The following is a 24,203-nucleotide window of genomic DNA, read 5'->3' as shown; positions in this document are numbered from 1 at the left end:
TCCAAGGTCGCTCTGTTCAGCAACACTCCCTAGGACCGTACCATTAAGTGTATAAGTCCTGCTAAGATTTGCTTCCCCAAATTGCAGCACCACGCATTTATCTGAATTAAACTCCGTCTGCCACTTCTCAGCCCATTGGCCCACCTGGTCCAGATCCTGTTGTAATCGGAGGTAACCCTCTTCGCTGTCCACTACACCTCCAATATATGCACTACCCTCTGCGTGAAAAAGATGCCCTCAGGTCCCTCTCACCTTAAACCTATGCACCCTCTAGCTTTCGATTCCCTCACCCTGGGGAAAAAAACCTTGCCTATTTACCCTTTCCGTGCCGCTTGTGATTTTATAAATGTCTGTAAGGTCACCCCTCAGCCTCTGACACTCGAGGGAAAACAGCCACAAGTCTGTTCAGCTTCTCCCTACAGTTCAAACCCTCCAACCCTGGCAATATTCTGAAAAATGTTTCCTGCACCTTTTTAAGTTTAAGATGATCTTTCCGGCAACAGGGAGGCCAGAATTGAACACAGTAATCCAAAAGTGTTCTAACCAATATCCTGTATAGCTGCAAAATGACATTCCAACTCCTGTACTCAGTGCACTGACCGATAAAGGCAAGAATACCAAATGTCTGTCTATCCATGACTCCATTTTGAAGGAACTAACAACCTACACCCCAAGGGCTTTTTGTTCAGCAACACTCCTCAAGGTCCTACCATTAAGTGCATAAGTCCCACCCTCGTTTGCCTTACCAAAATGCCATACCTTACATTTACCTCAAACTCCATCTGCCACTCCTCGACCCATCAGCTCATCTGATCAAGGTCTTTGTACTCTGAGATAACCTCCTTCACTGTCCACCATATCACCAATTTTGGTGAAGTGCTTGAGTCAGTCAGTCAGTCATCCTTCACAGGAATACTGTTACCCTCACAGAGTACAGTGGCTCAATGGCAGTTCACTAGCACCTCCTGAAGGAGCAACTAGGGACAAGGCATTGACACCCATGTCCCTTGTGTCTAACAAATCAGTTAGAATTCTTTCAAGGCAAAGGAGAGTCAGTGGATGTAATCTATTTGGATATCCGAAGGCATTTGAGAAAGTTCCCCACTGAAGGCTGCTAAATAAGGTAGGAGACTATGGTGTTCAGGGCAAGGTACTGGTATGGATAGAGGATTGGCTGGCTAGAAAAAGGCGGAGAATGGGGATAAAGAGGTCTTTTTCAGGATTGCAGCCAGTGACTAATGGAGTTCTACAGGAATCAGTGTTGAGCCTGAGGGCAGTGTTACTAAGTTTGCAGCTGATACAAAGACAGGTAAAGGAATAGATAGTGTTGAAGAGGCAGGAAGGCAGCAGAGGACTTGGATAGGCTAGGAGAGTGGACAAAGAAGTGTAGATGGAATACAATGTGGGAAAGTGTGAGGTTATGCACTTCAGTAGGCAGAATGAAGGCACGGAGTATTTTCTAAATGGGAAAAGGCTTTAGAAATCTGAAACGAAAAAGGGGCTTAGAAATCCTAGTGTTCAAAGTTAGGAAGGCAAAAACAATATGAGAAAACTCTATTCGAGAGGACTAAAGTACAACAGCAGTGATGTACTGTATAAAGTTCTGGTCAGATTGCATTTGGAATACTATGTGCAGTTATGTGTCTCATATCTAAGGAAGGATATGCTGGTGTTGGAGGGATTCCAGAGGAGGTTCATGAGAATGATCCTGGGAATGAATGACTTGTCATATGAGGAGTCATCTAGGACTCTGGGTCTGTACTTGACAGAGTTTTGAAGGATGAAGGGATATCTCATTAACATTTAGAGAATATGAAAGGACTGGATAGAATGGATGTGAAGAAATGTTTCCACTAGTAGGAGAGAATAGGAGACCATGGCACAGCCTCAGAGCAAAAGTCTGAGATGAGAAGGAATTTCTTCAGCAAGTGGGTGAACCTGTGAAACTCATTGCCATAAAGGGCTGTGGAGGCCAAGTCTTCAAGTGTCTTTGAAGACAGAGACAGAAGGGATCAAACATTATTGGAAGAAGGCAGAACAGGGTTGAGAAACATATCAGCCACGATTGAATGTCGGAGTAGATTGGTACAGCGGGCATGGTGGTTCAGTGATTCACACTGCTGAATTGAGTTCCAGTCTTGGGTGAATGTCTGTGTGGAGTCTACATTTTTGCCCCATCTCTGCGTGGGTTTCTGCTCAGTGTTCTGGTTTCCCCCCATTATTCAAAACTGTTAGGTGGATGTGCCATGCTAAATTGCCCCCATAGTGTCTAGGGATGTGCAGGTTACTGGGATTAGTCATGGTAATGTGGAATTATGGGGATAGGGTGGGGATGTGTGTGGGTGGGAAGTTCTTTGGAGATGCATATTCAAATGGCCGAATGGCCTCTTTTCACATAGTAGGGATTCTATGAATGGCCTAATTCTGTTTCTATATCTTGTGCTCTTATAGATGAAGGATGCTGGGCTGAAGCAATGTCCATTCAGTAAATGATTTCAGTTCTGTTAAATAGAGACAGACAAGTGGAAAGTCAAGCTCTTGAGAACACGCCCAGTAAATAGTCAAAGAAAGTGCAACAAAAATCAATCATTAAAACATTTGAAAATTTAAAAAATTTTGCTTACTCCAGAAATCTGTAATTTTGAATGTATAATTCAGAGATGTTTTTTGCAATACTGAACTGCTTTTAACTGATCATTTCAACTTTATAAAAATGACAGGAGTAAAAGTGGTACTTGATAATAGTGAATCAGCATTCCTTTTTAGACTAAACCAATTTTCTTTCATTAACTTAAATGTAAAAGTAAAATCCGACATAGCTTAAGTCAAACTAACAGCTTTGTATCAGTCATTTTGCAAAAAACAAATCCATCCTCGATTCTTTTTCCAGTTTGAAGGTTAAACAAAAGAGAATCTGTTATCCATCAGGTGTCAAGCTTTTTAATGTCACTTGACCAAAAACTAATCCTTTCCATCATTATTTTTTCATATATAATTTACATTTCCTACTGTCTCCATCCTCTCTAAATTTGTTTTTGTATAAATGAACTTGCATGCAATATTTGTGTTGTGAATCCAATAGAGGTTGAAATGGAGATGCACATCAGGGTAGACTTTACAAATTCCCTTAATTTGTGCAGAAATTGGCCTACAAGAATTACATTTTTGGTTACAAAACTGCAGGGCAAGAAAGGACTAGACCATTCAACAAGCCTATCTCCTTCATGACGAAAGGAGAATCCGGACCAGAAACTTCCTACTCATACCCCTACACTACAGCCATGTAATATTTCCTGACATAGAGAAAAATATAATCTGGAAAATTCCTTTGATGTCCTCAAGTGATCATAATCATCCCATGAGATCACCTGCATGAAAACATGAATTTACTAAGACTTTGGTATTTGTCACCGTTTACATCTCATCCAGGAACAGCATTTTATTTGACATTATCCTCCAGTAGCATTGCTTACCTTTCTGCAATGACTGTATATATAGCCTTCAACATCCACGCTAACTGCGCTGGTACATTCATCTAAAATAGCAAATTGTGGTTTGTGGTAGAATAATCGAGCCATCTGCATTTAAGAAAAATAAATAACATAGTCGCTCACACAAGTCAATATTTATTTCACAGCATATCCATTTTATTCAAATTAGCTGTTAGCCTGTTCTGGCTTTGTTAAACTACAATGGTATTAAATTCTTGGAAACACAATTGCAATGATAAGAAAAAGCAGCAAAATTTCAGACTGATAAATATAATACACTGGTGAAACTGTACTGACATTTCAAAAGAGAGACACTAAATAGATCCCTGTAGACTATAGATCTTCCTGGAGAAGACCCCTTTATGAAGAAGAAAAATGTGAATGGCAGACTGGGCTGATGAGCTAAGATACTCTCCTAGAAATTGGTAGTGTGTGCAGCATGCCGTTCATAACTTAATCTAGGTCAAGGGAGGAGAAAAACAGGGGTAAAAGCACTTCCACAAGGAGAAAGGCAGGAGTAAGTGTTGTAAACAGACCATCCATTCTCATTGCATATAAGGCAGTGAAAGAACAAAGGCATTTTGTGAGCCTGAATTTTGAGACTGGAATTCAAAAAGATACATAATACCAACAGTAAAATTATCTTTAAAGGTTGATATAAGTAAGGGAAATATTTAAGAAGGCAAAACGATAAATTAAAAAACAAGATTTTCCTTTTTTTTAATTCCTTTATCCACCAACTGAGATAATGTCCTATTTATAAGCATATTTATCAATGCTGCTTAGGACAGGCAAATGCTTCTGGGAGAGTAAAGAAAGTTTTCAAAAATGAGGAGAGAAGTAAACAAGTAAATATATAAATAGGTAATTTAACTATTATTTGGAATTATAGAAAAGACATTCTGCAGCGTGCTTTGTTCTAGCAAAGTCAAAGATTTATTAGCTATCAATTCAAAAGTTTGTTAATTGAGCATTGCTGCCTCACAGCACCAGGAACCCGGGTTCAATTCCAGCCTCGGGCAACTGCCTGTTTGGAGCTTGGACATTCTCCCTGTGTCTGCATGAGTTTCCTTTGGGTGCTCCGGTTTCCTCCCACAATCTAAAGATATGCAGGTTAGGTAGATTGTCCATACCAAATTGTCCACAGTGACTAGGGATGCGTAGGTTAGCTGGATTAGCCATGGGATTTGCAGGGCTATATGGTAGGGGGTGTGAGTGTGGGTGGGATACTCTTTAAACAGTCAGTGTGGACTTGTTGGGTCTAATGGTCTGTTCCCACACTGAAGGGATTCTATGGAGATGAACAGACATAAACAATTGTTGAACATAAGAAAACAGAAAGAAGAAAATATAATCAGATAAAATATTTTAATACCAAGAGAATGAAATAGGAAGGCAGCAACTGCCAGAGCTTGATTGGTCAATACAGAGAAAAAAAAATCTTCTGCAGGAGTAGTAAAAGATTTGTTAATCTTTTGTTGTATAGATTTAGGGTCACACCCAAGAGTTTGGGCTCATGGCAGACTGGTCAAGAAGAACTGTCTTTAACTTTAGACCTCTGCAGAACTTTATTACTGCAGGTTATTATTACATGTGCTAATGTGAGAGAATCCAAATCGAGAGCTTATTGTTAATTTCCTTCTAATGATTTTCCATCTTTGACTCTACCCACACTGTGCTACTTGTATCTTGTGTGAAGCATCTCAGTGACATCATTGCAATGTTGCTCCAGGATCTTTTAGCTCTTACACAATACTCTTCCACAAGGTTTAACTCCCATAATCAACATGTTATACATTCTCAAATGAGTTGCTTATGTTACCTATTTTTACATTTACTGCACATTTGTCTGACTTTCTCCCATTCTTCTCAAGTCTTTGACATGATTCATCTGTGCTAATAGGTGGGTAAGGAAAGTCATTGTTAGGATACTTGGGTAAAGTTGATGAGCTTTTCTTTTCTCTCTGCTGGTTTCTGTTAGCTTAGAGACTTAGTCAATCTGGTGCCCTTTCACATTTCCTGAACAGGTAATGTTTGCTGAATGATTTTGCATTGATATAATTGCAGGAATGTACGGGGAGGTTGGGTGGTTCCTTCTTCTCCATCTGTAGGATTTGGATTGGGTGATGATGTTATTCGCCAAAAAAAAATTAGTGATGTTATTCATCTTATAGGTAGTTGGTCCCCATATAATGAAATTTATCCCATTCAACTGTTAATCTAATCTTCTAAATTTGTTCCAAGGCATAAACATGTTGTTGCGGTTCTGTTCACCGAGCTGGGAATTTGTGTTGCAGATGTTTCGTCCCCTGTCTGGGTGACATCCTCAGTGCTTTCCTCCGGCGTTTATAGTGGTTTGAATCTGCCGCTTCCGGTTGTCAGTTCCAGCTGTTCGCTGCAGTGGTTGGTATATTGGGTTCAGATCAATGTGCTTATTGACTGAATCTGTGGATGAGTGCCATGCCTCTGGGAATTCCCTGGCTGTTCTCTGTTTGGCTTGTCCTATAATAGTAGTGTTGTCCCAGTCAAATTCATGTTGCTTGTCATCTACGTGTGTGGCTACTAAGGATAGCTGGTCGTGTCGTTTCGTGGCTAGTTGGTGTTCATGGATGCGGATCGTTAGCTGTCTTCCTGTTTGTCCTATGTAGTGTTTTGTGCAGTCCTTGCATGGGATTTTATACACTACGGAATTCCTAGAGGCATGGCACTCATCCACAGATTCAATCAATAAGCACATTGATCTGGACCCAATATACTGACCACTACAGCAGACATCTGGAACTGACAACCGGAAGCAGTAGATTTAAACCACTACAAATGCGGGAGGAAAGATCACAGAAGCGCTTCACAGGAGGCTCCCAAGCACTGAGGATGTCACCTAGACAGGAGACGAAACGTCTGCAACACAAATTCCCAGCTCGGCGAACAGAACCACAACAACGAGCACCCGAGCTACAAATCTTCTCCCAAACTTTGAAGGCATGAACATACATAGAGGCCTGGAAACAATTTGGTTTAATAGTGTGATCTTCAGACCATAGCACATTTTTGATTCAGGACCTCTTTACTTACAATTAACACATTGCTGGGCAGTTTTGTCGTGGTAGTGTGGGGTTTTGGAGCCACACCCGTGACAAGTAACTATAGCATTACATTGCATAGGATTTCATTCTGAAGTTGTCGCATACTATATATTTTAAAATGAGATGTCTGTCTCCTCTGATGTAAAGCTCTATCATGCTGTAAGCAGTCCACTCTCTGTAAAATGTTCTGCATTCATTTTAACTTTGCTGCATAATGTTTCTTGAAAGTATTTCTAGATTTTGCATCCACTGCTATTTGGACTGTCCATTCAAAATTTATTTTCTGATTGGAAAAGTTCAACGTCTGACGGTCATCCCATGTAATCAAGCGGAGTGATAACCTGTTCCTCATTCCATTTGATACCCAATGCTTAAGCTGTTCAAAATCTTGAGAATTATGCTTTCTACACTGTCACATGTCTGGTTTTTCAAATGGTATGATAGCTTGAATTTGAATGGTGGAAAAATAATGAATATTGCTGCAATGGCTGATTACTGATGAGCACCTCTGGTTTTTTGACTTGGAAGATGATTATAATAGGATTTTGATCAGCATGTATTGTCATTTTGTTGCCTAGCCTTTTTTTTCTTGAAGTAAACATTGTTGTCATACTTGAAATGAAGGCTTTTGAAGCTTCTGCTGGAAAAGTGCTGTTTCCAATGTAAAGACCAACTGATATGGCATCTTTATAGAGATGAATGAAGGATTGCCAGTAGATTTGTGGGTAGAAACTTTCTCAAATGGCTACAACCAATAGATTGATAAGATTAGATTAGATTACAGTGTGGAAACAGGCCCTTCGGCCCAGCAAGTCCACACCGCCCCGCCGAAGCGAAACCCACCCATACCCCTACATTTACCCCTTACCTAACACTACGGGCAATTTAGTATGGCCAATTCACCTGACCTGCACATCTTTGGACTGTGGGAGGAAACCGGAGCACCCGGAGGAAACCCACACAGACACGGGGAGAATGTGCAAACTCCACACAGTCAGTCGCCTGAGGCGGGAATTGAACCCGGGTCTCTGGCGCTGTGAGGCAGTAGTGCTAACCACTGTGCCACCGTGCAGCCACGACATTGTCCACATTGATTTTTTTCTGCATCTGGATATATTCTCACCAAATACAATATCAGATGTGCAGCATTTGCTTTGTATCCATTTTTTAACAATTAAACTTGATACAACTTTGTAGGTGTTGAATGAAGGGTTTTCACCCAATCTGTCGGCATCAAGAAAATTTATTTATATTCACTATTAGGCTTTTTAGACTTTGAATTCCAAATGATTCTTACTCATGACTTTTTCAATCAATCGACGCTACTGAAAAATTTTCGTAACTTTATCAACAAGTTAATAAAACTACCAGAATTCTTAAGTTTACTTTCCAGGCCAGTTTTTCAAGCTTTTCCCTCTAAGAAATGGATTGACTTGGCACAGGGAGTCCAGTAATCAGTCTCCTTTCGCAGGTACTCAATCCAGATTTATCCCCTTGGTAGCTAATGGGCTTTTCCTTATTTTCATTGCCTTTCCTTTCACAGTTAGTTTTTCCTATTACTGGCTGTAAAAGGCCTTCATTGATTTGAAGCTCACTTGGTGATTTATCAGCAATTTCCAGTTTAGGGATTCTTCTTGCACAAGAACTGTTCAGCACTGTGGTCTTAAATTGATACTGATGATGTTTTGGAAAAAAGTGATTGTATTTTAAGTTATTCTCCAGATGATTTTGGGTCTGTTTCTTGACCTTCACGACTGCCAAGATTTTTTTAGATAATTGATTCCACTGCAACCACCATATTTGGTCATGTGCTTTTCGGGTCCCATTTAAGAACTTGGGTTCAATACAGACTGGTCAGTAGAAGACAAGTATTGAGCAATGTTGTAAAACATTTACCTTTGTAGAACTCCAGTTATTGTATATTAATACTACATCCAACTATGCATGGCAATCTGAGAGATATCAAGTTCAGAGCTTATTGTTACACTGTTAAAACACTTATCTACTTCCTAATGTTCTTCCATCTTCAACTTATCTAACACTGTCCACTCTATGCTATTTATCCCCTGTGATAAGCAAGTGAAACAGTGTACGTTCATTTCATGGTCCCAAAGGTCTTACACTACAGTTAACACAGCAACAAATTACATTGCAAAACTATTCAGGAGCTGCTCTCCATGTAATCTAGCCAATTTGGCTCACTCTTTCTTCAAAAAAAAAACCAAGACCTGCAGATGAAATCAAAAATTGCTAGTAAAGCTCGGCAGGTCTGGCAGCATCTGTGGAGGGAAAGCAGAGGTGCCGTTGCAGACCCAGTAACCCTTCTTCAGAAGACAAGAGAACCACAGATGCTGAGATTTTCCCAAAAATTTCTGGTTTTGTTCACTCTTCTTCAAATACAAGCCTGCTTATTTCCTCACTTCTCTCCAACACGTGTGCTGACTGGAGAGTAATGCACACAGGACTCTTAATACCATTGTAAAAAAATGGCTCTACATTTCATGGTACATTTACTTAAGCTTGCTTGAAAATAAGTTTGCATTCTTTCATGTTATTCATCCACCTTAGATGTCAAGGATTCTCACAAAGCTACAAAAAAGTTATTTTGAATTTAGGACTCTGTAGCTTTTGTAATACAAAAACATCAAAAAATGTATGAAAGTTATACCAAGCTGTATGAAATTCTAGTGAAAATTATGGAAGGATTTTATATTTCATTCTTGTATCAAATATGAAACACGCAAGTATAGCTTTAGAAAATATGTAAGACATACAGCCATCCGTTGTTTCTCCCCTCCACTGAGTACATCCATCCAGTCCTGAATGCAATCCCAGCCTCCCTCACGCTCCAGAATATGGCCAAGCTGGACGTTATCAAGATACTCTTTCAGTACCTGGTGATAAATAACATTAGTAAGTGGAATGAGCTGTTTATTAAAATGTTTCAAGAGAAACAAAGGAGAAAGTGAGGACTGTAGATGTTGGAGAGCAGAGCCGAAGAGTGTGGTGCTGGAAAAGCATAGCCAGTCTGGCAGCATCCAAGGATTCTCCTGCTCCTTGGATGCTGCCTGACTGGTTGCGTTTTTCTAGCATCACACTCTTTGACTCAAGAGAAACAAAGCATAGTAGACTTGGAAAATACACTTTAAAAAGTTACTAAAGAGATTCAAAGTTTGTGTAAAGATTTGTAGCACGGGTGCCAGTTGTCATGGTTATGGGTATGTTCAACGAACTCGGAAGTTGATTTGCAGATGTTTTGCTCCCTGTCTAGACATCTTCAGTGCTTTGGAACCTCCTGTGAAGCGCTGCTGTACTGTCTCTTCTGGAATTTACTTAGTTCTATTTTCTGCTTCTTCCGGTTGTTCATTGTAATGGCCGGTATGTTGGGTCCAGGTCAATGTGCTTGTTGATTGAGTGATTAGATTAGATTAGATTAGATTACAGTGTGGAAACAGGCCCTTCGGCCCAACAAGTCCACACCGACCCGCCGAAGCGAAACCCACCCATACCCCTACATTTACCCCTTATCTAACACTACGGGCAATTTAGTATGGCCAATTCACCTGACCCTGCACATCTTTGGACTGTGGGAGGAAACCGGAGCACCCGGAGGAAACCCACGCAGACACGGGGAGAACGTGCAAACTCCACACAGTCAGTCGCCTGAGTCGGGAATTGAACCCGGGTCTCTGGCGCTGCGAGGCAGCAGTGCTAACCACTGTGCCACCGTGCCACCCACACGGTGGGGAATTTTGTAGGGGAATCCTCCACCACATGGACTGCAATGGTTGCGTGAATGAGTGCCATGCTTCTAGGAGTTCTCTTACTTAACCAAAGTCAGTGGCCAAGGGGATTATCAATCTGTAAAACAGGCTACCCTTTCATTGCGGTAGTGAGGAAATTCCACTAAATAGTCGTAAATAGGGTAGATGGAGTGTATGCAGGGTTATGGGTAAGGTGGATAACAACCAAGCAATCAAGATGAAATGATGCAGAGTTTTATGTAATTTGCAAGTGTGGAGAGGATTAATTGGTTACCACACAAAAAAACACTATTCAATTGCTCTGAAGGAATAATTTACAGACAGCCACCTGCCTGATTCTTCCCTGTAGCCCTGCAATTTTTTTCCTTTTCAGACATGCCTAATTCCCTTTATAAAAGTTTCAATTCGTCTGGTCTCCACCATATGCTTTGGCAGTGCATTCCAGATCTCTTTTACTCACTCTGAGTAAAGCTTTTCCTCATGTCACATTGCTTCTTTTGTAAATTATATTAAATCTTTGGTTCTTGATCTTCCTACCAATGGAAACCAATTTTTCACTACCTGTTTTAGACCCCTCAAAAGAACATAAGTAGGAGTAGGAGTACTCAATTCAGCCCTTCAAGTCTGGTCCATCACTAAACACAGTTATGGCTGATGTCATATCGGCCTCAACTTCATTTTCCTGACCACTCTCCATACCCTTCAACACATTATTAATTAAAAGTCTATCTCTTTCCTCCTTAAACTTATTTAATGTCCCAGCATCCACCACACACTGGACATCAAATTCCACAGAATCATGACCCTTTGCAAGAAGTAATTTCTCTTCATCTCTGTTTTAAATCTGCTTTGAGGTCTCAATATTGAATTGAAAAACTTCAGAAATTAATGGCATTGTGCCTATTCTCCATGTTTCTTGCACCCCAAGCCTAAGGAAAATTATAGTCTATGCCTCCACAATTTCTACTCTGGCTTTGATCAGTATCCTTGGATGTAGCTCTTTTTTTTTGATTAGATTACTTACAGTGTGGAAACAGGCCCTTCAGCCCAACAAGTCCACACCGACCCGCCAAAGCGCAACCCACTTAGTCGCCTGAGGCGACTCTCTGTGGTCCTGATATCTTATCAATTTTAATACCGTTAGTGAAATACAGCAACTAATTGGACAATGGTTTAGGAGCATAGAGGAGTGATACAAGATGAGGGAAATTGAGATAATGATGACTACAGTGACATAAAAATGAGAAATTTAACTGAGTCCTTGCAATGAGATCTCCAAATTAACTAATTACCGTTTTTCCCAATTTCACAACTGATCCCGCATTTTTCATAATTTCTCCTCATTGTTGGTGATGTGTCGCCATTATCTCATCAGACCATAGGGCTATTATCCCATTAGAGAGGGATGACATTAGAGTGGTGATTTAACCTGAGGGCCACCATATCACGGGGAGGGGAAGAGGTTGAGAAAGAGAGTATCCTTCATGGTAACATCTGCCAAGTGATGGGATTCGAATCCATGCTGTTAGCATCACACTGCTTTGCAAACCAACTGTCCAGCCAATTGAGCTAACGGATCCCCACTCCAACTTGTTGCACCCAGGCATGTCAAACAAGCCACACGAATTATCAAGCATAAAGTGGATATCTAATTTCATAAAACAATAATATGTCTTACCTGATCAGATATGCCTTTCCTCCTTTGATCTTCCAGTGTATCTGGGTAGATCACCTGATCTCTCAGTGTTCCTAAGGTCATATATGGTCGCTGTAAGAAATAAAAACATGCTGCTTTCATTTAAGAATTTTAAAAGGATTCATGGATTTTGGAAACCTAGGTTTTGAAGTGACACAGGATTCGAAACCAATTTAGAACATAATCTGCTTTTCAAATTTCATGTTGTACAGCTGTATACATAAAAACACCCAAAAGAAAAATCAGATACTTGCCACCTTGCCTTTATTGATCAGTGTAATTATACAGGAGGTAGGAGGTCATGTTGCAGCTGTACAGGACATTGGTTAGGCCACTTTTGGAATACTATGTGCAATGCTGATCACCTTCATATAGGAAGGATATTGTGAAACTTGAAAGGGTTCAGAAAAGATTTACAAGGATGTTGCCAGGTTTGGAGGGTTTGAGCTACAGGGAGGGGCTGAATAGGCTGGACTGTTTCGATTAGGGCGTTGGAGACTGAAGGGTGACTTTATAGAGATTTATAAAATCATGAGGGGCATGGATAGGGTAAATAGACAAGATCCTTTCTCTGCTGTGAGGGGAGTCCAGAATTAAAGGACACAGGTTAATGGTGAAAGGGGAAAGATTTAAAAGGGGCCTAAGGGGCAGCTTTTTCACACAAAGAGTGGTGCCTGTATGGAATGAGCTGGTACAATTGCAGCATTTAAAAGGCATCTGGATGGGTATACAAATATGAAGAGTTTAGAGGGATCTGGGCAAAGTGCTGGCAAATGAGCCTAGATTAGGTTAGGATACTGATCAGCATAGATGTATCTGTTTCTGTGCTGTACATCTCTACAATTCTATGACCTGTATGTCCTATTCTAGGTGAAAATCAACTATGTAAAAACAATGACTGCAGATGCTGGAAACCAGATTCTGGAGTAGAGTGGTGCTGGAAAAGCACAGCAGTTCAGGCAGCATCCGAGGAGCAGGAAAATCTGATGTTTCGGGCAAAAGCCCTTCATCAGGAATACAGGCAGAGTGTCTGAAGGGTGGAGAGATAAATGAGAGGAGGCTGGGGGTGGGGAGAAAGTAGCATAGAGTACAATAGGTGAGTTGGGGTGGGGATGAAGGTGATAGGTCAGGGAGGAGGGTGGGGGAAGGTAGCAAAGAGTACAATGAGTGGATGGGGTTGGGATGAAGGTGATAGGTCAGAGAGGAGGATGGAGTGGATAGATGGAAAAGAAGATAGGCCAGTAGGACAGATCATGGGGACGGTGCGGAGCTGGAAGTTTGGAACTGGGGTGAGGTGGGGGAAGGGGAAATGAGGAAACTGGTGAAGTCCACATTGATGCCCTGGGGTTGAAGTGTTCCGAGGCAGAATTTGAGGCGTTCTTCCTCCAGGCGTCAGGTGGCAAGGGAGCAGCGGTGAAGGAGGCCCTGGAACCTCCATGTCCTCGGCTGAGTGGGAGGGAGAGCTGAAATGTTGGGTCACAGGGCGGTGTGGTTGATTGGTGCAGGTGTCCCAGAGATGTTCCCTAAAGCGCTCTGCTAGGAGGCATCCAGTCTCCCCAGTGTAGAGCAGACTGATTGGGGAAGGATATGAATAACTCAGTCACATTATAATACATTAAATTATTTTAACCTTGCACAAGAAGAGTCTTGAGCATCGGGAGCAACGGATACAATAAATGATATTGGTGGATGTTCAGGTAAAACTTTGATGGATGTGGAAGGCTCCTTTGGGGCCTTGGTTGGAGGTGTGGGCGCAGGTTTTGCAATTCCTGCGATGGCAGGGGAAGGTGCTAGGACGCGAGGGTGGGTTGTTGGGGACGTAGACCTGACCAGGTAGTCACGGAGGGAATGGTCTTTGTGGAAGACAGAAAGGGGTGGGGAGGGAAATATATCCCAGGTGGTGGGTCTGTTTGGAGGTGGCGGAAATGTCGGCGGATGATTTGGTTTATGTGAAGGTTGGTAGGGTGGAAGGTGAGCACCAGGGGGGTTCTGTCCTTGTTACGGTTGGAGGGGTGGGGTCTGAGGGCAGAGGTGCGGGATGTGGACGAGATGCATTGGAGGGCATCTTTAACCACGTGGGAATGGAAATTGCAGTCTCTAAAGAAGGAGGCCATCTGGTGTGTTCTGTGGTGGAACTGATCCTCCTGGCAGCAGATACGGCGGAGGAATTGGGAATACGAGATGGCATTTTTGCAGGAGGTAGGGTATTCTAGGTGAAAAGGAGAAAGTGAGGACTGCAGATGCTGGAGATCAGAGCTGAAAATGTGTTGCTGGAAAAGGAGAAACGTCGATTCTCCTGCTCCTTGGATGTTGCCTGACCTGCTGCGCTTTTCCAGCAAAAAATTTTCAGCTCTATTCTATGTGAAAATCAAATGAGATATTAAGTGGCAGTTCCTACTTGGGACTCATACGTGCTGCAAACTTTAAAGAAATATTTAAAATCTTAAATTTTGCAAGCAAAATCAACATGATTAAGACTCTTAAGTAATTTAATGTAGTATAATGTGACTGAGTTATTCATAAACCTCAGACAGACCTTTTCCATAAGCTCGTGTTGCCAACTCTTGTTGGATGTATTCTAGGAAGTTGCATTACATGGTTTTCGACCTTCAAGTTCTCTGCTAATACTCCCATTATCTCATTGTCTCTTATCTCAAGAGGGTTGGAATATAAAAGCAGAGATGTACTACTAAGACTTTATAAAGCTCTGGTTAGGCCCCATTTGGAGTACTGTGTCCAGTTTTGGTCCCCACACCTCAGGAAGGACATACTGGCACTGGAACGTGTCCAGCGGAGATTCACACGGATGATCCCTGGAATGACAGGTCTAACATATGAGGAACGGCTGAGGATACTGGGATTGTATTCGTTGGAGTTTAGAAGATTAAGGGGAGACTTAATAGAGACGTACAAAATAATACATGGCTTGGAAAAGGTGGATGCTAGGAAATTGTTTCCGTTAGACGAGGAGACTAGGACCCGTGGACACAGCCTTAGAATTAGAGGGGGTCATTTCAGAACAGAAATGCGGAGACATTTCTTCAGCCAGAGAGTGGTAGGCCTGTGGAATTCATTGCCACGGAGTGCAGTGGAAGCCGGGACGCTAAATGTCTTCAAGGCCGAGATTGATAGATTCTTGTTGTCTAGAGGAATTAAGGGCTACGGGGAGAACGCTGGTAAGTGGAGCTGAAATGCGCATCAGCCATGATTGAATGGCGGAGTGGACTCGATGGGCCGAATGGCCTTACTTCCACTCCTATGTCTTATGGTCTTATTAATGGTTGCCTGACACGATTATGGACCAATTCAAAAATGAGCCGATGCATTGTTACCCTGACTGGCAAATTCCTAACTGGTAGAAGTTTTAATTCTATCCTCTCCCCAATTACCCAGTTTTTCATCACTGGCATTTTCTCCACATCAAGGGGTTTTCACCATTAAATCTTTAATTGTTAGTAAATTTAATTCAATCTCTGGATGGTGCACTACTTTAATCAATTTTGATTTATTCTAATTTCAAATTCCCAATTTGTTTTGGCTCCAATGGAAATTATTCAAGGTGCTTATAGATATCTTTCATGCTAGGGAATCTAATGACAAAATACGGACTGAGAAATTAAAACAGACTTCTGCAAATGATCAGTTTTTAACAAAGCAAAAGCTCATGGGACTAAGGGCCTTTCTCTTCGGACTTGAGGATAATCTTAGTCAGGTGTTCCTGCTTTTGCACGGATTGCTTGATGGTAAACTGCCAGTGGGATTTCAAGCTGACCATAACTCAGTACTTAGCATTTGGACAGATTAACTTGGAAACCCTGAAGTTAGAGTCTGTCACTCTATCTCCAAGGCACCACTGTGATCCTGACCTCCTTCCTTTTGATGCAGTAATCAAAGAAAACAGAAACTCCAAAGAAAGTTACACCTTTGTCAATCAATTACAACTGGGTTGTTTTTTAAACAGTGAAATGAATAACTGATTTCATTGATTAACTGATCTCAAATGAAAACAATGTTATATTTACGGAGCATTATTGTTTCTGTTATGATTAATTGCTAGAATTTTTTTAAAATTGATTTCACTGCTTTTCATTTCCTGTTTGACTATCTGAGAATTCTTTACTGTAAGCAGCCACGTGGACAGCTTGATGACATAATTACAGCTCCACGGCAAAGAGTTAAACCTCGCATTACAGAAATCATTAGACCTCTCAAGCTTGCTTTCTTCAAGGTCAAGATCAGCTTCACTGATATATCTGCACCACTAAACCCACTTCGCCAAGTCTTTCTTGCTAGCTCAATCTTCATTCTGCGAATGATAAGATGATATCTAGATCCTTTGGCCAAACGTAGCAATGCAAGACACTTTGCTTTCCATTTTGAGATATATACATATAAAATAAGTACAACCTATTATGTTAAAATAGCATCCAACTTCATTTTACTAGGAATATGAAAACTCAGTGCTAAGTCTGTTATACACAAAAAAAACTAAGGTCAACATTTTCTCCCATACATGAGACACATTTTAACATTTGTGATCCTCATTAAAGCAGAGTGCACTTCAGCTTGTACTTGACTATTCAAGTTTTGCGACTTCAAAGTTTATTTTGCAATTGCTGAGTTAGGCAAAAAAACGCTGGTTTGTGGACCCACCTAGCTGAATCATCAATATTTACTCTTTAGGGATGATAATGCAGATTAGACCCACCTCAACCATCTGCACAGGACATATAAAGATCCTCATTCATGATGTTAAAGATTCTGACCCCACCATTAAAGGTGACCCACAGTCCCATGAGGTACAGGAGGCCAGGTAGGATTCTCTGCAAGTGCAAAAGATGTTTGACACCAAATATTTTTTTTAAAAATATTCTATTTTTTCAGCAGATATATATGGGAAGATATAAATTCAATGCTTATCACAAGATGGACTTTAGCTGCTGCTTCTCCTCAATCCTATACATTACCACCCCTTCATTTAGGACAGAAATAATTTCAAGAGTTAACTAATTCTTGCCATAGAACTCTGGTGTTAAAAAAATGGTGACCTCACAACGCTTTTTCCTAAGTGATGCCTTGTGACCTTGATTGGCATACAAAACCTGCAATTCTTTGTGTTGTACTACTGAAGCAGATGAAGTTCTCACTACCTCTGAGGACGAATGCAACTGATATGGTAACAGCATAATCAGTGGCATTTGTCACATACCTCATAAACTGCAACTTATTCATTGGCCCAGAATCTGAGAGTGGTGCACCTCATACTCACTCGCAGAAATTGGATTTTTCTCCTCGCCATTCAAATTGTATTACTTATGCACATCAATTACAGTGTGATTATGTCCAAATGGCACCTGGAAAATTGTGAACATCAGGTCCAAAGACCTCGCTCCTTAAGAAATTAAATTTGAGGATGAGAAAGAAACTGAGTGAATTGAGAGAAGGAAATATGGTAAATCAAAGCCAAATTAGAAGTAGAAAGTAATAAAACAAAAGGAAAAGGGAATAGACTAAGGGAGGAAAAGATAAATATACAAATTTAAATTTAAAGAACAATCCAGAACAACTGGCAATCGACAGAATTAAGACTACACTCATTCCATTAGTGGGTCTTCAAGGTGGAGTGGTAACTCAGGACTGTAACACAGCTCTTATGATATGAGATAATTAGTCCTAAATTTCTGCAAAATTAATTTGTATTAATGGCAAAAATCCAGCAATTTCATAAGAACAGCCTCAAGAGAACTTTTTTTTTGTTTTGGGTGAGCCGAATTGTAAAGCAGCAGAAATTCTCTCTCAATTTATGGTGAATTAGATCTCATGCCTGATCTCTTTTCACCACAAATTGCTGATGGATTTTATGTGCTACTAATGGTGGGAACTTCTACCTTTTCAAAACTTTCTGGATGAATTGTTTGAGGTTGGCCAACTCACTAAAAGTAACAACATTAATGAATGTAAGTTTTGAGAAGATTTGTAGCTGAGGTTGAGGTTTTGGACGTAGGTTTGCTCGCTGAGCTTGAAAGTTCATTTCCAGACGTTTCGTCATCCTACTAGGTAACATATTCAGTGCGCCTCAGACGAAGCACTGCTGAAAATTCCTGCTTTCTATTTATATGTTTGGGTTGGTGATATCATTTCCTGTGGTGAAGCCACTTCCTGTCCCTTTTCTCAGGGACAAACAACAAACACATTGAGTTAGAATACCTCCCCCCCCACCATCAACCACCCCCTCAGAAAAAGAACAGGAAGTGACTTCACCACAGGAAATAACATCACCATAGGAAATGACATCACCAACCCAAAGAAACCCAAACATATAAATAGAAAGGAGGAATTTTCAGCAGTGCTTCGCCTGAGGCGCACTGAAGATATTACCTAGTAGGGTGACGAAACGTCTGGAAATGAACCTTCAAGCTCAGCGAGCAAACCAACATCCACATTAATGAATCCTCAGTAAATTGTGCCTTGGGCTTGTAAATTCAGAATAATTTTACAAAAAATGTATGAATATTAAACAACTTAAAATCATGTGCATTTACAAAGATTTTACATCTATTCTACATGCGTTAAGAAACAAAAACCCTTGCATGTATATTGAGCACAGGCTTTCCAAATCAGGGGTTGGGCCCCCCAAGTGGTGCTGCGAGCACTGTGGTAGAATGGATGTTGACTGATTAAACAAATTATGACAGCTGTACATTCCCTCTATAGATTTTACCCCTGGTTCTTTCAGTTCTCACTCAAGGATTGTGATGGTGATCATGTGAGTACAATTGAGTGACAGTGGAAGAAATGTTTGGGAAACACAGTTTTAACTTGTAATATGTTACTCACACTTTATTTGACATGGAAGGAATTTTATCAAATGACCTAAACAAACTGAAAATCTGAAGATATTGCAAATTATTCAAGATTAAAAATAGCAAGGTAATATTGATTGTACACAATCTGAAGGGCCGGTACTGCTGCAAACAGACATATTGAGTACGATTAAATTAATGTGAAAAATATGATTTTTGCAATTAAGTAAATCAAGATCCAAAAAGATAAGCCGTTCCTACCTGTGGTACATAAAACAGCTTCCCTCTATCTGGTTTTGTCAAACGTCCTCCAAATAGGGGCCATAACTATGAAAAAAGTAAGTTTAACTTTTCATGTCAGTACTTGGGACAAAACAAATATTTGAACATTCTTTGTAATTTCCTTTACTATGTCTGCATTTACCTCTCCTAAACAGCGGAAAAGTGAGCTCTTCCCACATCCATTCGGACCACAGACCAGGACATTTGCTCCCGACTTCACCTGAATGAGATTGAGAATGAGAACAAATTTAGAGCACGTATTCTTGATCCAAGGCATTTTTCAAAAGCACTTCTTGCATCGTGCATCTTCAAATATAAATTAAACATAACAAACATTTCGCCTTTCTTAAAAAATGTTGAATTGTTTGCTTTATATTTCAGACAATTCTCATCCCAAACAGCAAAATCAAAAAAATGCACCCATTAAGAGGTAACAGTTTAAAGCTACAGGTGAACATACAATGTTGTAAATCATGCAATGTTGAAAAATGCTGACTCAACTGCATTAAGATGCGATCTATATGGACTTCAGTAACACGTTCGATAAGTTTCCACAAGGGAGACTGGTTAGCAAAGTTAGATCACATGGAATACAGGGAGAACTAGTTATTTGGATACAGAACTGGCATGAAGGTAGGAGACAAAGGATGATGGTGGAGGATTGGAGGCTTGTGACCAGCGGTCTGCCACAAGGATCGATGCCGGGTCCACTGCTTTTTGTCATTTATATAAAGTATTTGGATGCGAACATAGGAAGTATGGCTATTAAGTTTGCAGATGACAGCAAAATTTTGAAGTGTAGTGGATAGCGAAGAAGGTTACCTCAGAGTAAACAGGATCTTGATCAGATGGGCTAATGTGCCAAGAAGTAGCAGACAGAGTTTAATTCAGATAAATGTGAGGTGCTGCATTTTGGAAAGGCAAATCAAGCAGGATCTATATACTTAGTGGTAAAATCCTGGGGAATATTGCTGAACAAAGAGACTGTGAAGTGCAGGCTTATATTTCCTTGAAAGTGGAGTCTCAGGTAGGTAGGATAGTGAACAAGGTGTTTAGTATGCTTTCCTTTATTGGTCAGAGTATTGAGTATAGGAGTTTGGAGGTCATGTTGTGGCTGTACCGGACATTTTGAAATAATGTGTGAAATTCTGGTCTCCCTCCTAGAGGAAGGATGTTGTGAAACTTGAAAGGGTTGGAGGGTTTGAGCTGTAGGAAGAGGCTGAATAGGCAGTGGCTGTTTTCCCTGCAGTGGCAGAGGTTGCAGGGTGACATTGTAGGAGGTTTATAAAATCATGAGGGGTATGAATAGGGTAAATACAAAAAGGTCTTTTCCCTGGGTTGGAGGAGTCCAGAACTAGAGGGCATATGTTTAAGGTAAGAGGGGAAAGATTTAAGAGGGACCTACGAGGCAACTTTTTTCGCAGAGGGTGATGCATGTATAGAATATGCTGTCAGAGGAAGTGGTGGAGGCTAGTACAATTATAACATTTGAAAGACATCTGAATGGTACATGAATGGGAAGGGTTTAGAGGGATATGGGCCAATGTTGGCAAATGGGACTAGATTAAATTAGGATATCTGGTCAGCATGGACAAGTTGGACCAAAGGGTTTGTTTCAGTGCTGTACATTTCTATAGCTCTAAATACTTTATCACCATCAGTCCAATAATCATCACCCTAAAGTCTAGCCTTTTTATCATTATCCTATAGTTCATCAGAATATGTTCCACAATGGAGCACAAAGTTTGCCTACTCTTTCTCTTACTAATCATTCTTAATAATGGTTGCGACTTATAATCCTCTCCCTAAGGGGGAATCACTCAATGTGATATATTTGGTCTTTTCGAAAGAGTTTGACAAAGTCCCACATTACAGACTACTGTGCAAGATTAAAGCGCGTGGGATTGGGGAAGTGTATTGACATGGATAGAAAACTGGTTGGCAGAGAGGAAATGATGTAGGAATTAATGGGTCCTTTTCAAATTGGCAGCCAGTAACTAGTGGGGTGCCACAGGGATCAGTGCTGAGACCTCAGCTATTCATAATATATGTTAATAGTTTGGATGAGGGAACAAATATAAAAACTCAAAGTTTACAAATGATACCACTGTGATGTGGATGCAGAGATCCTTTAGCATGGTCAGGACGGGTTGGGTGAGTGGGCAAATCAATGGTAGATGCTGTATAATTTGGATAAATGTGAAGTTATTCACTTTGGAAGCAAAAAACAAGAAGGCAGATTACTACCTGAATGGCTGTAAATTGGAAGAAGGGAGTCTGCAGCAGGACCTAGGTGTCCTTGTGCACCAGCCAGTAAAAGTGAGTGTGCAAGTGCATGTTGGCCTTTACTGTGAGAGGTTTCAAGTACAGGAGCAAGTACGTGTTGTTATAGTTATACAGGGCCCTCAGTGAGGCTACACCTAGAATATTATGTGCAGTTTTGGCCTCCTTTCCTGAGGAAGGGTGCTCTTGCTCTCTCTCTCGAGTACAGTGAAGGTTTACCTGGCTAATTTTGGGGATGGTGGGTCTGACATTTGAGAGGTTGACTAGGGTAGGATTATTTTTGCTGGAGTTCACTCAAACGAGGGGTGAATCTCAGAGAGACATATAAAATTCTAACAGGATAGGGTAGATGCAGGGAGAATGTTCCAGATGGTGGGTATGTCCAGAACCTGCGGTCACAGTCTGAGGATTTGGGTAGACCATTTGGGATAGAGATGAGGAGACACTTCTTCACCTAAAGAGTGGTGAGCCTGTGGAATTCATTACCACAGGAAGAAGTTGATGCCAAACATTGAATGTGTTCAAGAGGTGGCTAGATATTGTACTTGGAACAAATGGGATCAAAGCTATGGGAAGAAAGCAGGATTAGGCTATTGAGTTGAACAATCAGCCTTGACCATACTGAATGGCACAGCATTCTCAAAGTGCTGAATGGCCTCCTCCTGCTCCTATCTTCCATGTTTCTATCCAGTCTACAAATTAGTCTGAAGAATTGGTTTGCATGCAGATTGCAACATAAATTAAGATTCAGATTGGTGGATCTCGCTCCACTGATATTTCCTGTTCTGCTAAATTCATTTATCATTTTCTGTTTTTGTTTCAGTTTTCACAAAAATTTTTATCTACAGAATTGTAGCTTTCATATCAGATTGATACCAGTTCAGCTGGCAAAAACTATTAAATCAAGAGGTATCAACAGTATCGAAGTTCAAGGAAATCTACATAATAGATTTATTCTTTACCTCAAAAGAGAGGTCTGGAATCAAAACATCCCCATTCGGTGTCACCAATGGCACATGTTCAAATCTAAAGAGGAGAAAATTACTTCTATTACTTTTCAATGACATTAGAAAGTAGAGGTTCCAGTGTTGGACTGGTGTGGACAAAGTTAAAAATCAGTGTATTGCATCAGTGTATGACACTATGATCTTTTGCTTTGAATTCTGTGTTCTATGATCCTACTCCACCAGCTACTTGATGAAGGAACAGCACTAGAAAGCAAGAGCAATGGAAACTTTTTCTATTAACCCTTTTCTGCTACATACTTCTATATAATTACAAAAATCTATTTTCAATTATTTTGTTAAAACTTATTATTTATCCATTAGGAAAAAAACTTATAACTGTGAAACGGTTTGCCAAAGAGGTGTCTATAAAAAGATTTCTCTACAAAATCATGCAACAACTGTCAATAATCAACTGAAATGACTGGATAGATTTAGTGAAGTATATAAATTGGTATTATAGCCCACAATTTAAGTATACAGCATTTCACTTACTTGATAACATGATCCATAATAATGATTTCCCCACTCCCAGGTATTAAAGGTTGACTTTTGGAACCTTGATAGGAAAATTACAGATAGAGTATAAATGTGATGACTAAGTACAATATATCTTGCATGTGCATGTTAAAGGCAATAATACATGGCAGAATTTTGACATCTGTAGCTAGCTGGTTTATCAGTTCCATAGTGTTTCGTCCATTTCTGATGCATCAATATTTGTTATGGTTTAGTTCTGCAGGGGCTATAAGCAATTTATTATTTTGCCAAAGAGGTAATTTCTTTACGTGGGAGATTATTCCACTGTGGAAGTGAATCGTCTCCCTTGCTCATGTTCATAAATGTCCAGCAATCACTAGACAGAAATCAATATCGTGCACCAGGTTGCCTTTCTTTCCCCACCCTGAGGAGTAACTAAAACCAGTTAATATTACCCACTAGCTTAATGTTGAAGACAAATTAACTGGTTGTTCTGGCAGAAGGTGAGTAACATGAAATGTTAACTCTGTTTTTCTCTGCTTAAAAGATCTGCCTGGCCTGCTGAGTATTTTCAGCATTTCTGTTATTATTTCAGATTCTCAGTGTCCACAGTATTTTGCCTTTGCAGTATGTGACTGGTGTCCAGGCTAATTTAACATGAGTCAAGGACCAAGAACTAAAAACATATCTATCTTCTATATAACTCAAAATAACAGATTAAAAACCATTTACAGGATAATGTTTGCAATAAAGTTTATGCTCTCCATAATCAAAAATCTCCAAGTGTACCATATTTGTTAGAATACTTACCCTTATCTTGATGGGAAACCATTGTGCGTTCATATTTTCCACTATTTAATTCTTTCAAAACTTGCATTAATTCAGTGATTCGAGCTGTGAAGCTGAATATAAATAATAATTGAAATATCTGCAATGCGATCAAATAATGTATTTATACTCCTTAATAGATTTCCTCCTGCATGCCAAGTACAGTTAGAATCACATAATCTCTATAGTACAGATAGAGGGCATTTGGCCCACTGAGTCTGCACCAGCCCCAACCAGACTCATCCCATAACCCTTCTAATCCACCAAGCTTGCACAGCCCTTGACACTACAGGGCAATTTAACATGGTCAATCCCCCTAACTTCCACATCTTTGGACTGTGGAGGAAACCAGCGGAAACCCATGCACACACAGAGAACATGCAAACTCCAGTCACCTAAAGCGAGGGCCAAAGGGCCTGTACTGCGCTGTATTCTTCTAAGTTCTAACTTCCACATCTTTGGACTGTGGAGGAAACCAGCGGAAACCCA

General features: G+C 40.4%; 1 protein-coding gene across 1 annotated transcript in view; it reads right to left on the bottom strand.

Moving 5' to 3' along the window:
* abcd3a (ATP-binding cassette, sub-family D (ALD), member 3a) overlaps nt 1-24,203 on the bottom strand; it is a 77,324-nt gene that overhangs the window by 19,913 nt on the left and 33,208 nt on the right. Inside the window, exons 11-18 of the mRNA XM_043698846.1 lie at nt 23,697-23,788; nt 22,902-22,965; nt 22,365-22,428; nt 19,262-19,339; nt 19,099-19,164; nt 12,017-12,106; nt 9,349-9,468; nt 3,474-3,578 (exon numbers count right to left, since the gene is read on the bottom strand). Coding sequence (XP_043554781.1) covers nt 3,474-3,578; nt 9,349-9,468; nt 12,017-12,106; nt 19,099-19,164; nt 19,262-19,339; nt 22,365-22,428; nt 22,902-22,965; nt 23,697-23,788 — 679 coding nt within the window. The remainder of the gene's footprint in view (nt 1-3,473; nt 3,579-9,348; nt 9,469-12,016; nt 12,107-19,098; nt 19,165-19,261; nt 19,340-22,364; nt 22,429-22,901; nt 22,966-23,696; nt 23,789-24,203) is intronic.

Source organism: Chiloscyllium plagiosum, chromosome 11, assembly GCF_004010195.1.
Source record: "Chiloscyllium plagiosum isolate BGI_BamShark_2017 chromosome 11, ASM401019v2, whole genome shotgun sequence".
Lineage (NCBI taxonomy): Eukaryota > Metazoa > Chordata > Chondrichthyes > Orectolobiformes > Hemiscylliidae > Chiloscyllium > Chiloscyllium plagiosum.
Note: the sequence above shows the minus strand (reverse complement) of the source record. Positions and strands in the feature narration are given on the sequence as shown.